This window comes from Engraulis encrasicolus, chromosome 3, assembly GCF_034702125.1.
Source record: "Engraulis encrasicolus isolate BLACKSEA-1 chromosome 3, IST_EnEncr_1.0, whole genome shotgun sequence".
Classification (NCBI taxonomy): Eukaryota; Metazoa; Chordata; class Actinopteri; order Clupeiformes; family Engraulidae; genus Engraulis; species Engraulis encrasicolus.
In genome coordinates, this window is record NC_085859.1 from 49528958 (window position 1) to 49541769 (window position 12812).

General features: G+C 44.1%; 2 protein-coding genes across 2 annotated transcripts in view; both read right to left on the reverse strand.

The window, feature by feature from the left end:
• Positions 1-2682, reverse strand: part of dhx37 (DEAH (Asp-Glu-Ala-His) box polypeptide 37) — a 28383-nt gene extending 25701 nt beyond the window's left edge. Inside the window, exons 1-4 of the mRNA XM_063195624.1 lie at positions 2270-2682; positions 1215-1384; positions 836-948; positions 1-241 (exon numbers count right to left, since the gene is read on the reverse strand). The exon at positions 1-241 is cut by the window's left edge and continues 150 nt beyond it. Of these exons, the coding sequence (XP_063051694.1) occupies positions 1-241; positions 836-948; positions 1215-1384; positions 2270-2372 (627 nt within the window). The 5' untranslated portion in view covers positions 2373-2682. The remainder of the gene's footprint in view (positions 242-835; positions 949-1214; positions 1385-2269) is intronic.
• A 3242-nt stretch (positions 2683-5924) lies between these two features.
• Positions 5925-12273, reverse strand: gp1bb (glycoprotein Ib platelet subunit beta). The gene is made up of 4 exons (XM_063194552.1): positions 12162-12273; positions 8218-8556; positions 7488-7635; positions 5925-6330 (listed from the first exon to the last, which is right to left on the reverse strand). Exons 2-4 carry the CDS (start codon positions 8553-8555, stop codon positions 6199-6201), a joined length of 618 nt encoding a protein of 205 aa, XP_063050622.1. The 5' UTR covers position 8556; positions 12162-12273; the 3' UTR covers positions 5925-6198.
• Positions 12274-12812: the final 539 nt, after the last annotated feature.

Genomic DNA, 12812 nt, shown 5'->3' on the forward strand with positions numbered 1-12812 from the left:
TTCATCAGTCTTCACCTCCACCTCTTTTCCCTGTTCATCCCCCTCTTTCAGCTTTTCTCCTGCCTCCTGCTCTTCTTCTTCAGATTCATCCTCGGAGGAGGACTCGGATTCCTCCTTTCCTGGCCGATCTTCACCTTCATCCTCATCTTCCTCGTCTCGCCTTCTTTTCCTCTTGCGGTTCGCTCCGCTCAGGCTGCTGATGCGAGGAGCGATGGAGCCAACGGCAGATGTCTCGTCGTTTCTTTGGGGCAAACACAGTTCACAGTTCAAAGTTGCAGTGAGTCGCTTTAAACTTTCTTTAAAGTCGCTTTAAAATATCATTCATCCATGTCGTGTTCCTCAAAATAGTAGCTGTAAGCAACTGCGTGTGTCTTTAGAGCTTGAACTTAACATCAGATCTGAGTGCTCCAAAAAGAGGTGTAGGTGCTCAAAACTAAACTCAAGACCAATCTCAAATTGTATTTTCATATGTACTAATACCTCAAATAAACACAATGTAATAGAATGTAATAGGCTGCTGAACTGACAGTCTAAACAAATAAAAAACAAATACCAAATAACAAACAATAAGTGACAGCTTTGGCAAGGCCCAGGACAAAGTCTCCACCCAATACATACAATGTAATGAGGACTCAATTATTGTCCCCTCTGTCCCTGGCCCTGGGGTAACTGACCCCCAAGACACCACCAAAACTGACCCCCACTCCCCAACCCCCAAAACAGAAGGCTTCTGGGTGAAAGGCGAAACGTCTTCACACTCCAAACACAAGCCCAGGGTCCTACAACTGATCTATTTGCACAGTGAAGCAACAAGCAATGTAATGTAAACACTCACTCTTTGGCCTGATAGAGTTTGTCTCCTGTGCCCAGTTTAGACGTCGTGTACAGCAACTTCAGTTCAGACTCTGGTAGCTGGACCTCGGCTAGCTTTGTCAAAATATCTGCCCTCTGAAAACACAGACAGAGAGAGAGAGAGAGAGAGAGAGAGAGAGAGAGAGAGAGAGAGAGCGAAAGAGCGAGAGAGACAGAGAGAGAGAGAGAGAGAGAGAGAGAGAGAGAGAGAGAGAGAGAGAGATATTAATGACAGACAGTGAGTTAAGGAAATTCCTTTCGATTTGCTTACACCACTAGGAGAAGGCTGGAGGCAGTAAACAATGTGCCTATGTGCATTGTTTTTGCATAAACATTACTAAATATTTGCCAAAAATCCTTACATGTGCCTTCTTCTCTTTCAGTTCCAGAACTTTTTCCAGGTTCTTTCTCTGTTTCTTGGTAAGCTGCTGTTTTCTGGCAAGAGCTTTCTCTGGTCCTTTGGTCTTCTTGACTTTGCTGGCCGGGAGAACAAGAGCGTTGCTCTCATCCACTCCTTTCAGAGGAGTGTCATCTGAAGGAAGACAACAAACCTCAAGAATTAATGACTTTTATTGTAGTTGAACAGGTGGCCATACAACTTTAGACTCAATTAAGGTATAACAGAAGGGGGGAGGGGTATCCCAAGAACATGGTGATAAACCTGGCCAACTTAACCTGACCTGACAGGCAGAGGTAAACCTAGGACGGTGGTAGATGGACACTCCCAACTGAGATCGCTCCCGGACGTGCAGTCCCAGGTGTTTCTATCACTCCCGGACGTGTAGTCCCACCCGATTATATTTCACGTATTATCATACACTGCCACATACAAGCAATTTAGGGTTAGGGTTAGGGTTAGGTTTAGGGTTAAGGTTAGGGCTAGGGTTAGAAACAAAAAACTAACATCAAAAGATAACTAGCTCCGTTATGGCGGTGGGACCGATAGTCTGGCTAGTGGGAGCGAGCCGACAGGGGAGCGTCCTGCGTTGGGAGCGTCAATCAGGGAATCACCTAGGAATAGACACTAGACAGAATGCATGTGTCATGGGGATGAGGACCCCGTGTTCTTCGACCAGAAAATGTATTAAGCTTACCTCAAGGTGAACTTAACTGGTTTACTACAGAACCAGCTTCTTGGAATAGTGAATGCGAATACTTTATTGTTTGTCCACTGAGTGGAAATTTGTCTTCAGTTTCACCACAGACATACAAACATGTAAAAGCAAGAATCCCACAAAACACAATCAAACATTCAAACACGGCACTTGTACAAAGCAGAAGAGGAGAACAAGCTACCCAGAATGCAGAATACCCTTCATTATTGGCAGTGCCAAACATTGCAGGGGCAATTTGGAAACGAAAGAGGGAGTTTAAACATGGGTAGCCTACAGCTTCTGACAACAGGTTTTCTATTTACCACGTATTTCCACCACCACGTCGCTCTTTCTCTCCACTGGGGCTTCTGACGGTGTCTGCTGTTGGCGTCCTTTCCAGTTGTGCTTCTTCCTTAGTCTGCCCATCTCTACTATGTATTCAAGGAGCAAATCTGCAGTCTTGATATGTGTAGGCTTACTGGAAGAACCTCTCAAAGTTTAACGATAATAACTATTGATTACAGACGCGCGATGAATACACAAACATCAGTCAGGAAACCATATTTAACATCTGTGCACCACTATTGTTACGGCTGACTTTAATAACAGAGACTAACACAACTAATTTTGAGATCACGACTCGTCTGTTTTCCCTACAAACTCTCACGTGCAAAAGTGGTCCGTCTCCTATTTTCGTCCGACTGGTCGTTTTCCTCCCACAACCAAGGTTCCTACATGGAGGTCCGCCCGGGCGGTTACACCATACACTGCACTGTCACACTTTTTGCATTTCAAACTGGTATTAGGTCCGTGTATCATCCGATCATTCAACTATTCCATTCAATCTGGCAAACGGAAAACAAAATAACGACTCTTTTGTTTTTCCGTTTTTTATATGGCCAAAAAATGGGGAGTTGTGTTGATTTTCCTTTTCCCAACTCAAAACAGAACAAGTAATAAACGAGAAAACCAAAACGAAATAACAACTCTAATTTACGATTATTGGTCCCATTTCCCGCGGTGCTTTTCTATTGCTCGTAAGACACGATAGTGCACAAGTGGCTGCCAAAGGCGCTGCTTTACGCATTTTCCCAAAGCCTATAATCAGCCTGCTGATGCTCCTACTCCACAGAACATCTTTCTGTCCTACTGGTAGCCCCTTATGTCGGTGCCTGTGGGTGGTAAAGATAGCCTAACTCCTTTACGCACTACTGTGTCCGGTCCATAACCTCATTAATAATTGTGACTATCCAATGGGCTAAGGCTCCTTCCACTAGATCATTTTATTATTACAGGTGGAATGAAGTTTTGACCATTGGTGCGTGAATCGGAAGAAACTTTTCTTCAACTGCTTGGTAGGCCTACCGTCTACTGATAGCCTATTCCTGGGAACTGCCAGCGAGGTCTCCTCCACAGTTTAGGCGTATCTGGTCTAGCAGTTCCCAGGAATAGGCTATCAGCAGACGGTACCAAGCAGTGGAAGAAACGTTTGTTCCGACTCACGCACCAACGGTCAAAACTTCATTTCGCCTGTAGTAATACAATGATTGGAAGGAGCCTTAGCCCATTGAACAGTCACAATTATTAATGAGGTTATGGACCGGACACAGTAGTGCGTAAAGGAGTTAGGCTATAGGGGTAGACACATACTGGACCAGACACAGTAGTCGGTGCGTAAAAGAGTTCGGCCAGTTCTCAACCTTTTTTGCCCAAACGCCCCCCGGACCTGCTCATACACCTGTCACTTGACAGCTTGACTGAACCCCGCTCGAGGTGGCATGTGGGGAAATCAAGAATCAGAAGAAGCTTTCCTTCCCAGAGCAACGGAGAGCACAGACCGCGTGCAGCCCACATCGCAAGCCAGAGATAACTTTGCCGGCATCAAAAGCAAACTATTTATCTTTTTAAAAGGACCGGTTGAGGAAGGGGGTGCAAAAGCACCAAATGCATTAATATCCTCCCTTGCCGTCTATATTAAATGACACTCCTTTTTAATTGCGGAAAATAGTCCTCTCACAATTGCCGCTTCAAATACAACACTAAAGCTACAAATGTGCACGTGAGCAAGCTGATGCTTCTCTGCAAGGTCGCGCTTCCACAGGACACACATAGCCTAACTAAGAACATATTTAAGAACATAACTAAAACAACATGTCTCCAAGTTGTGCACTTTGGGCACTGTTTCATTCTATGCACTGAAACATAGGCGACTGCCAGGATGTTTGCGAGCTCACTGGGAATACATTTTCGGGAGGCTCTGAGCATAGTGGACAACAAGCACATGCACAGGCGCTTTTTGCCAGCCCCTCTCGGCTACCAGTAGGACAGAAAGATGTTCTGTGGAGTAGGAGCATCAGCAGGCTGACTATAGGCCTCGGGGAAATGCATAATGCATGCGCGTTTGGCGGCCACTTGTGCACTACCGTGTCTTACTTGGGCGAGCAACAGAAAAGCACCAGGGGAAATGGGACCAATAATCGTAAATTAGAGTTGTTATTTCGTTTTGGTTTTCTCGTTTATTACTTGCTCTGTTTTGAGTTGGGAAAAGGAAAAATCAACACAACTCCCCATTTTTTGGCCATATACAAAAACGGGAAAACAAAATATGGAGTCATTATTTCGTTTTCCGTTTGCCAGATTGAATGGAATAGTTGAATGATCGGATGATACACGGACCGTATTACTATTATCCTCCTCTGTTGGCTTTTGACCTACACACACAACTTCTCACCAAACAGAGTGTTTGGAAGTATCACCACATTACTTAAAAAAAAAAAAATCTATAGGCTATTTTTTTTTTTTTTGAACTAGTACTTGGACTAGTAATAACATCTTGTTTAATTCTCAGTTAAATAACAATCACGTTTTTTCCCTTACATATTCAGAATTTTAAAATAAATTTGCTGTCCCAATTCAGCCTAGAGCAGGGGTCAGGAACCTATGGCTTGAGAGCCATGGCTCTTATGCGAACTCTATCTGGCTCTTACTTGCCTAAAATTGTTGGGCTAAATTGAAATACTTTACATGCGCTTAATGGTATTCAGTGTTTTTATGGCTCTCACAATTATAATTTTTTTAAATGTGACTTTTATGGCTCTCTCCACCAAAAAGCTTCCTGGTCATTGGCCTAGAGAGTACAGTCAAAGTTCCTTCCTCTTCCCTAAAAAAATCTCTGGTACAGCGTTGTAGGACATAGGACTATAATATATTTCTTAATGGTGTAACCATTAGAGATAGAAAATGTAATAATAAATGGTTAAGACAGATGATACAAATAGGCCTACCTGTTACTCCAAGGTGTAAAAGGCTATTGGAATGGCTTGTTTGTCTATGTTGATTGGGATAAGATCTGGCCTGGCCTTAATGATATACTAAATCAGTGGTTCTCAACTTTTTTTTGAACAAATGCCCCCTTGACCTCATCACAAGCCTCTCAACGCCCCCATGACCTCATCACAAGCTTGACAACGCCCCCCTACTAAAAAATTAAATGGACTAATGCCCCCCTAATGGCAACAAAGCATCGCCCCCTCTCAGCTGCATCTTTCCCAACACCCCCCTAGAGCTCCCCAGTGCCCCCCTGGGGGACTGTACCGCCAAGTCAAGTTGTGAAGTATGAAAGACGATGCACCACTGAACTGCTATTTATTATATGCTCTAACAGGCGTGTGTGTGTGTGTGTGTGTGTGTGTGTGTGTGTGTGTGTGTGTGTGTGTGTGTGTGTGTGTGTGTGTGTGTGTGTGTGTGTGTGTGTGTGTGTGTGTGTGTGTGTGTGTGTGTGTGTGTGTGTGTGTGTGTGTGTGTGTGTGTGTGTGTTGTTGTAGTTGTTGCTGTTGTTGTTTATGGCTGAATCAATGATATTTATTATTTATACTGTAACTGTCATTACACAAAAACACACACAACATTTTGTTCGTAAAAAGAAAAAAATCCATGCAGTTTAGGGTCAGCTGTAGCCTAATAATAATCCAAACCAAATACAGGGAATTCCTTTCAATGCACATCATACAGTTCTTACAGTCTTGTGGAAATGTATCAGAGCAAAATCAATTCACATTACAACATTTTTTCATTTCTATGGCAAAATGGTTTGTTGGACTCTAATGGCTTGCTGTGAAAACAGAAAATGCAAAATAAAAAAGAATGCATTTATGATGTGCAAGTGAGGTATCCTGATGGAACTCTCTGTACAGTATTGCCTTAAATATTCAGGAGTCTCCATTTCCTCTGCCTGTGGTATTATTGGACCCCGTCAGGTGCCCCTGTCCTTGAGCGTGACATATTCGTTTCCCCCGGCGATGCTCTCCTCCGCGGTGCGCCGGGCCTCTTTGGACAGCCGCTCGAAGCGACGCAGGAAGTAGATCACAGAGGCCAGCAGCAGGGCCTGAGGGGAGGGGGTGGAGGATTACAAGACGATGGAGGGAAAATACAGATGTCTTTCACGCATATGTGGAAGGCAGAGTGATGGTGGTATCAGTCAGTAAGGTAGTGAGTGTGTGCTCCTGCTATGCCACCAAGTCAGGTGTCGTGTTGATATGACTTAGACTAGAGCTACCAGGCCATTACAATTCACTATAATACAATGCACTATCCCCATTTCTTTCTTTTTTTAAAATAATTGTTTTGGTCTTTCACGACTTTATTTGACAGGACACTTTGAGAGGTGGACAGGAAGCGAATGGGGAGGGAGATGGGGAGGGGTCGGCAAATGACCCGGGCCAGGAATCAAACCCGGGTCGGTCGCATGGCAGACGAGCGCCCTACCGGTTGGTCACGGCAGGGCCTATCCCCATTTCTTTTACTCTCCTTGATATAAAAAGGATGACAAAATGACCTATGTCTTATCTTAAAGGGTGCTTTACAAGTGCGTAGGGATTAAGGTTTGGAATAGAAGTTAAGGTTAGGAATACGTAGGGTTTGGTTGTAGGCTGTGTTAGGTAAGGCCTATGTTTAGTCTCAAAAGCCCATTGGTAGCTCATCATCTCAATGATGCAGCCCATATTGACAGATCACAATGCAGGCTTGCTTGCTTCCTGTTTGGTACCCCAGGAGATTTTAATACAGTCTGGGGAACTGTTGTATAGTTCATCTGAACAAGCAGAGTTTACTGTTATGTCTGTATAACTCCTAAATAACCACACTGGTGTATTCCACATGCTATGCTGTTTATTGACTCCCTTTACGACAGCACGCACACACACTTTACGGCAACTGCCGTTTCAACCACAGTTTCATTTAAAGGAACAGTAGCAGAACTTATAGAATGAATAAGGGAACAATATTCAAACATAACATTCACCACATGCCACATGCACATATAGTAATATGCCTTCCAGTACAATTGAATGTGAAAGTAGAGCCCCAACGGACAATACTACTAATTATGTCCAATGACTGCCTATACGTAGGCCCATTCTCTCTCTCTCTCTCTCTCTCTCTCTCTCTCTCTCTCTCTCTCTCTCTCTCTCTCTCTCTCTCTCTCTCTCTCTCTCTCTCTCTCTCTCTCTCTCTCTCTCTCTCTCCACACACTTTCACACTTACCTGGATAATAATGAAGATGATGAGGCTGATCTGGGATGCCAGAGCCAAGTCACAGAACCAGTACTGACACGATGACAGCACTTCCTCTTCCACCAGATTCGCCACCAGCGCTCCCTGGAGAGCACGGGGAGAACTACAGCTCACGTTCCTAGTGGGTGAATGCAGAAAGAGAATGGAGGGGCTATTTATTTACTTTGTTTTGAGCATTTTTATGACAGGACCATGAAGATGCAGAGAGAAAATGATGGGGATAGGGTGGGATAGGAGCACATGACCCAGGCTGGACTCAAACCTGGGTTCCCATGGAAGTTCATTTGTGGAACCCAGGATGGAGAAGTTAGGAGGCTTGTCACACTGCAGTTGGTATACACTATATTGGCTTCACCACTGAGTTGAAGTTAGCATTGTCATTGTGACACAGCAATCCACAGAACACAGTGCTCACTGCACACAACGAAATTGCATGTATGCCTCACCCCTGCAAGGGGGTCCCCAATGAGACCCAGAGGAAGCAGTGCGGTGGGACGCTACCATGCTCATGGTACCTTAATCATGGAGGAGGATGAGGGAGAGCACTGGTTAATTACTCCCCCCACCGGTCGGGAGTCGAACCGGCAACCTTTGGGCTACAAGTCTGAAGCCATAAACCGGTTACCCATGACTACCCCCAACCCCCCACTCCCCCCCACACACACACTCATGTCTCAGGTGTGTTCCCAGACGTACATACCTTATAAGGGCGTCATTCCTCTGCTTGAGAAGCCAGCCACGAAGGTAAAGGATGCTACAGTCACATGACCAAGGGTTGCTGTGCAACGAGATCTTTTGCAGGTTACGCAGAGGATCCAGCACACCGGAGGGCAGTGCTGTCAGGTGGTTGTCATGGAGACGCAGCTCGGTGGTGCCTGTGGGGAAGGATGCTGGCATGCTTGAGGTGGTGAGGCCCCGCCTACTGCACTCTACCAATCCCCCGCTGCAGGAACACGGAGGAGGACACGCCCCTTCTGCACTTGTGATGCTCATGCACAAGACTAGAGAAACCATCGCACAGCCTGTGTGGATAAACATGCTGTACACACGCACACACACACACACAGGCACACACACACACACACACATGCAAAAACAACCACACCCGAAGTTTTGTTAAATTTTGTTAGTGCCCCAGCGATGGTGCGTCCTAGCCTGGCTTTTGCCAGACTATCACAAGTACAAGTAGTCTGGGAGCCCCCTATTCAGGGGTGGACAGCAATCTGGCATACAGGGCATTTTCCCGGTGGGCCAACAGTCTTCAGGGACAGTCTTCAAGGACAGTCTTCAGTGGACATCCACCATTTGGATATGGTGACCCATAAGGGGTCTTACACACTAGGGCGGTAATGCGTCGCGGAACGGCCACGTTTATTACCGGTGTCGGTGAAAATACATTGAAACATATCTGTCCTTACACACCAACCGGTCCCTAAGGGGTCAAACATACCAAAGCCAAACGGAACGGTCGCGGAACGGTCGCGGAACGGTCGCGGGACGAACGCAGTCTTTCTCCTTAGTTTCGGCCTATGTGTTTTTCTCTGCCTTTCACACTGACAGCGTCGGCGTGCGCGGCCAGTCCTGTTCAAAAAACCCTCCCCACAGCCAAAGCTAGCGTGCTACTTAGCCATTCATTGGAATGAGACACCGCTGGTCGGCGGCGTGAAAAATACGCTCGAATTCTATTTTCCAAATGCAGCGCGGCGCGGAGCCGACTCCCGTGCCGCTGACACCCGACTACCGCCTCTTGGTGTGTAGATAGGTTTCAATGTATTTTCACCGACGCCGGTAAAAAACGCGGCCGTTCCGTGACGCTTTACCGCCCTGGTGTGTAAGACCCCTAAGGCAAACTTCATCGTAATACAGACAATAAACTGAGCAATCATAATATCCCAGATATACACATATCAGACATGGGTGCAAGCAGATAGCCACTAGACAAAGACTAACAAGCAAGTAGCTAAGCACCAGGGATGGGAATAAGCACCCGTCCACCTGCCAATGACAGGTGAATTTGGCCTTTGGCGGGTAAAATATGTCAACCCACGGTGAATCATGGTGAATCATATGCAGCATCCAACATCAAAGGTTTAAGCAAATTAATGAAAAGAGTTATTGTCATCACAATAACTGAATTTATGACCTCTGAAACAAAAGTATCGATCAGAAAATGATCTTACTTGGCATTACAATGTTTGGAACAGTTGAATATGAACTGGTAAAAAATGCTGACTGGTAAAAAATTGTGAGTGACTGACTGGTAGATTTAAGACCTGCCACAGTGACTGGTGGGGAACATTTTTAAGTTCCACCCCTGCTAAGCACTAAGAAAAAGAAAAGTGAAAAGAAGTGAAAAGTTGTAATTACATCCAGGGTGTGATTTGTAGGGGGGGAAGGGAGAGATTGTCCCCCTTTCTGGTATTGATATCTTCACTTTTCCTACATGATTTTAATAGTGGCTGTATGTAACTCCATTGATAATGCTTAAAATATGAAACATATCCCCCCCTCTGGTTCTTCAACAAATCGCACCCTGATTACATCCGTAACAATATTTCTGCTTGTGAGTATGTGCAGCGCGATAAGTATTGGTGGGCCCAGACTGATAACTTTATCAAAATCCTTTATGACAACTGGAAATGCACTCAGAGAGTGCAGACCTCCGCCAAGGAAGCTGTTTGATAGAACATTTGACTATGTTACACCCTCATTCCCCCCACCCCCAACTCTTTCTGTCTTTTTTGTGGAGTTAGAAATTTGGAATATCAAAATACGCCCTATCTCGCAATGGTGAAGAATCTCTTACAAAATTAATGGATCCAGATCGTGATTCGGATCACCACCAAAATGTAATAACTTGTTCCCTTTGTCATTTCCAACAACTCCACAAAATTTCAGCAAAATCTGATCATAACTTTTTGAGTAATTCTGCTGACAGAGAGACAGAGAGATACAAACCAACGCGATTGACAACATAACCTGGCAGAGGTGATAAAATGATATGATCATAGTAATGTATAAGAATTGCTTTATCTAGCCAGAGTGTGAAATCAAAAGCCTTGTTAAACATCCTTGTTTACATTGTTTGGTGTTTATGATGATCTGGCACATGTTACATCATCACATCATTACATTACATGTAGCCTATCCAAAGCAACATAACGTTATTTACAGGATATTGGTTACAGTGCAGCACTTCGGCCATGGATGGAGGCGGGTGGGTTCGAACCTGCAGCCCGCTGATCTTACAGTAAAGGGACACTGTGCAGGAAATGGTCAAAAAAGGTACTGCAACTATGCTGCTCATTGAAACTGGGTTGGCTATCACCAAATTTGATATTTATATGAAAGTTTACAAGTAATAAACAAATATTTTAGAGTATGGTCCAAGTACAGTCATTTTTGCAGCTAAAAATGGCTATTTTTGGAAATTCAAAATGGCGGACCATGGAGAAGACCCCCCTTTTCATGTATGAAAAGTGCAATTTTTCCAGTCATAATGAATACTTAGAATTGGATGGTGGTGGTAAGTATTCATGAAAAAGCTAACATTAGTGAATGGGCAGCATGAACTCTGGAAATAAACAACTAAAAATCTCACACAGTGTCCCTTTAAGACTACCCTCTAACCATCAGGCCATGGCTGCCCCCGTCATGACCTGACATCACTGGGTGAGGTCCTCTTGTACTAGATAGATAACACATCAACAATGTTGGCTCTGATGTCTCTCTATATGTGGATGTACAAGACTGTGAACAACAAACAGTTATACTATTATACATTATACATAAAAGTATAACCATGATGGAACAATAAAATACCCCCTCTGCTTTTTAGAGACCCAAGTGAATAAAATATGATGATTAAGACAACAGATATCAACTGAGTCACACGCAAAAAAAAGGAAACAAAGCAAGCATGTGGGGCATAGATATGAGCAGGAACAGGGCCCGGCAGGAAGAGAACAGACAGACAGAGGCAAAGGCGTATGCCAAATGCCCATTAGCAAGTCATGAGAGAAAATAAGAAAGAAAGAAAGAAAGAAAGAAAGAAAGAAAGAAAGAAAGAAAGAAAGAAAGAAAGAAAGAAAGAAAGAAAGAAAGAAAGAAAGAAAGAAAGAAAGAAAGAAAGAAAGGAAATGAAGATCATGGTTAGCCTATTACATGTGATGTGATGCGTGTGGTATGTGTAGCGCTGTAAAGGTTGCTCAAAAAGAAAACTCCACAAATCCTTGTGTTGTTTAATGCCATGAGTTTTGATAAAGTGACCATATGAACCACTACCACTAAATTATAGCTTATTTCCTCAGAATCGTCCCCATAAAGGCTAGTTGCAGTATACCTACACAAGTTTCCAAATGTAATATTGTAGGCTATCAATGGCAATAGCCCATAGTATACACTGATGCATGGTTTCCCCATTTGTTTTAGTAATCAACCTATTAATTCATTAACAATTGCAAACAATTACCATTCCCCAAATAATATTCTCAAGGTCATGCTGATAATTGCAAATAAAAAATGAGGATCACCAGTAAAAAAAAGAAAACACATTTTTAGTGTGAAAATGCAAACTTATGTGAGTGAACATAGGCTGTTTGTATATCATCAAATTATTAATATTATTCAAACAGTTATGCTCACCTTCTTCTGGAGTGTGTTCGGTGTCTGTGCCCTGCAGTGAGAATGACAAATTTGTCACAAAGCACGAAGTTTGACAGACGGAACTGCACTCAGAGATGGAGACTGTGGCGGAGCTGGTATGCATAGATAAACTCTTTTTATGAAACACACATACACACACACACACACACACACACACACACACGCACGCACGCACGCACGCACGCACGCACGCACGCACGCACGCACGCATGCACACACACACACACACACACAGGCATGCAACACTATTTCATTACATTAATAAACTTGGCTGCACAGTTCATTTTCATTACCACTGCTTCATTACTGAAAGTCCCAGTACAATATACGGCTACACACATATTTAAAGCACACACACCCCCCCCCCTCTCTCTCACCATGAACCCCTTCTTTCTTATCTTATATGAACACATTCTCCATGCCGTGTGAAGAGTCCACTTACTGTACGGGAATTAAGACTGCGTAGGCTATTTCTCCCAAAAATTGTATTGTAAATGGACCTGGATTCGAGTCTTGTCCGAGGTAAGCTTTTCCCAATAATTTTCCCCATCTCTCTCTCCCACTACCCTCCCCCCCCCTTATCATAATAAAGGCATAAAAAATCCCCCAAATAGCCTATGTAGATTCACT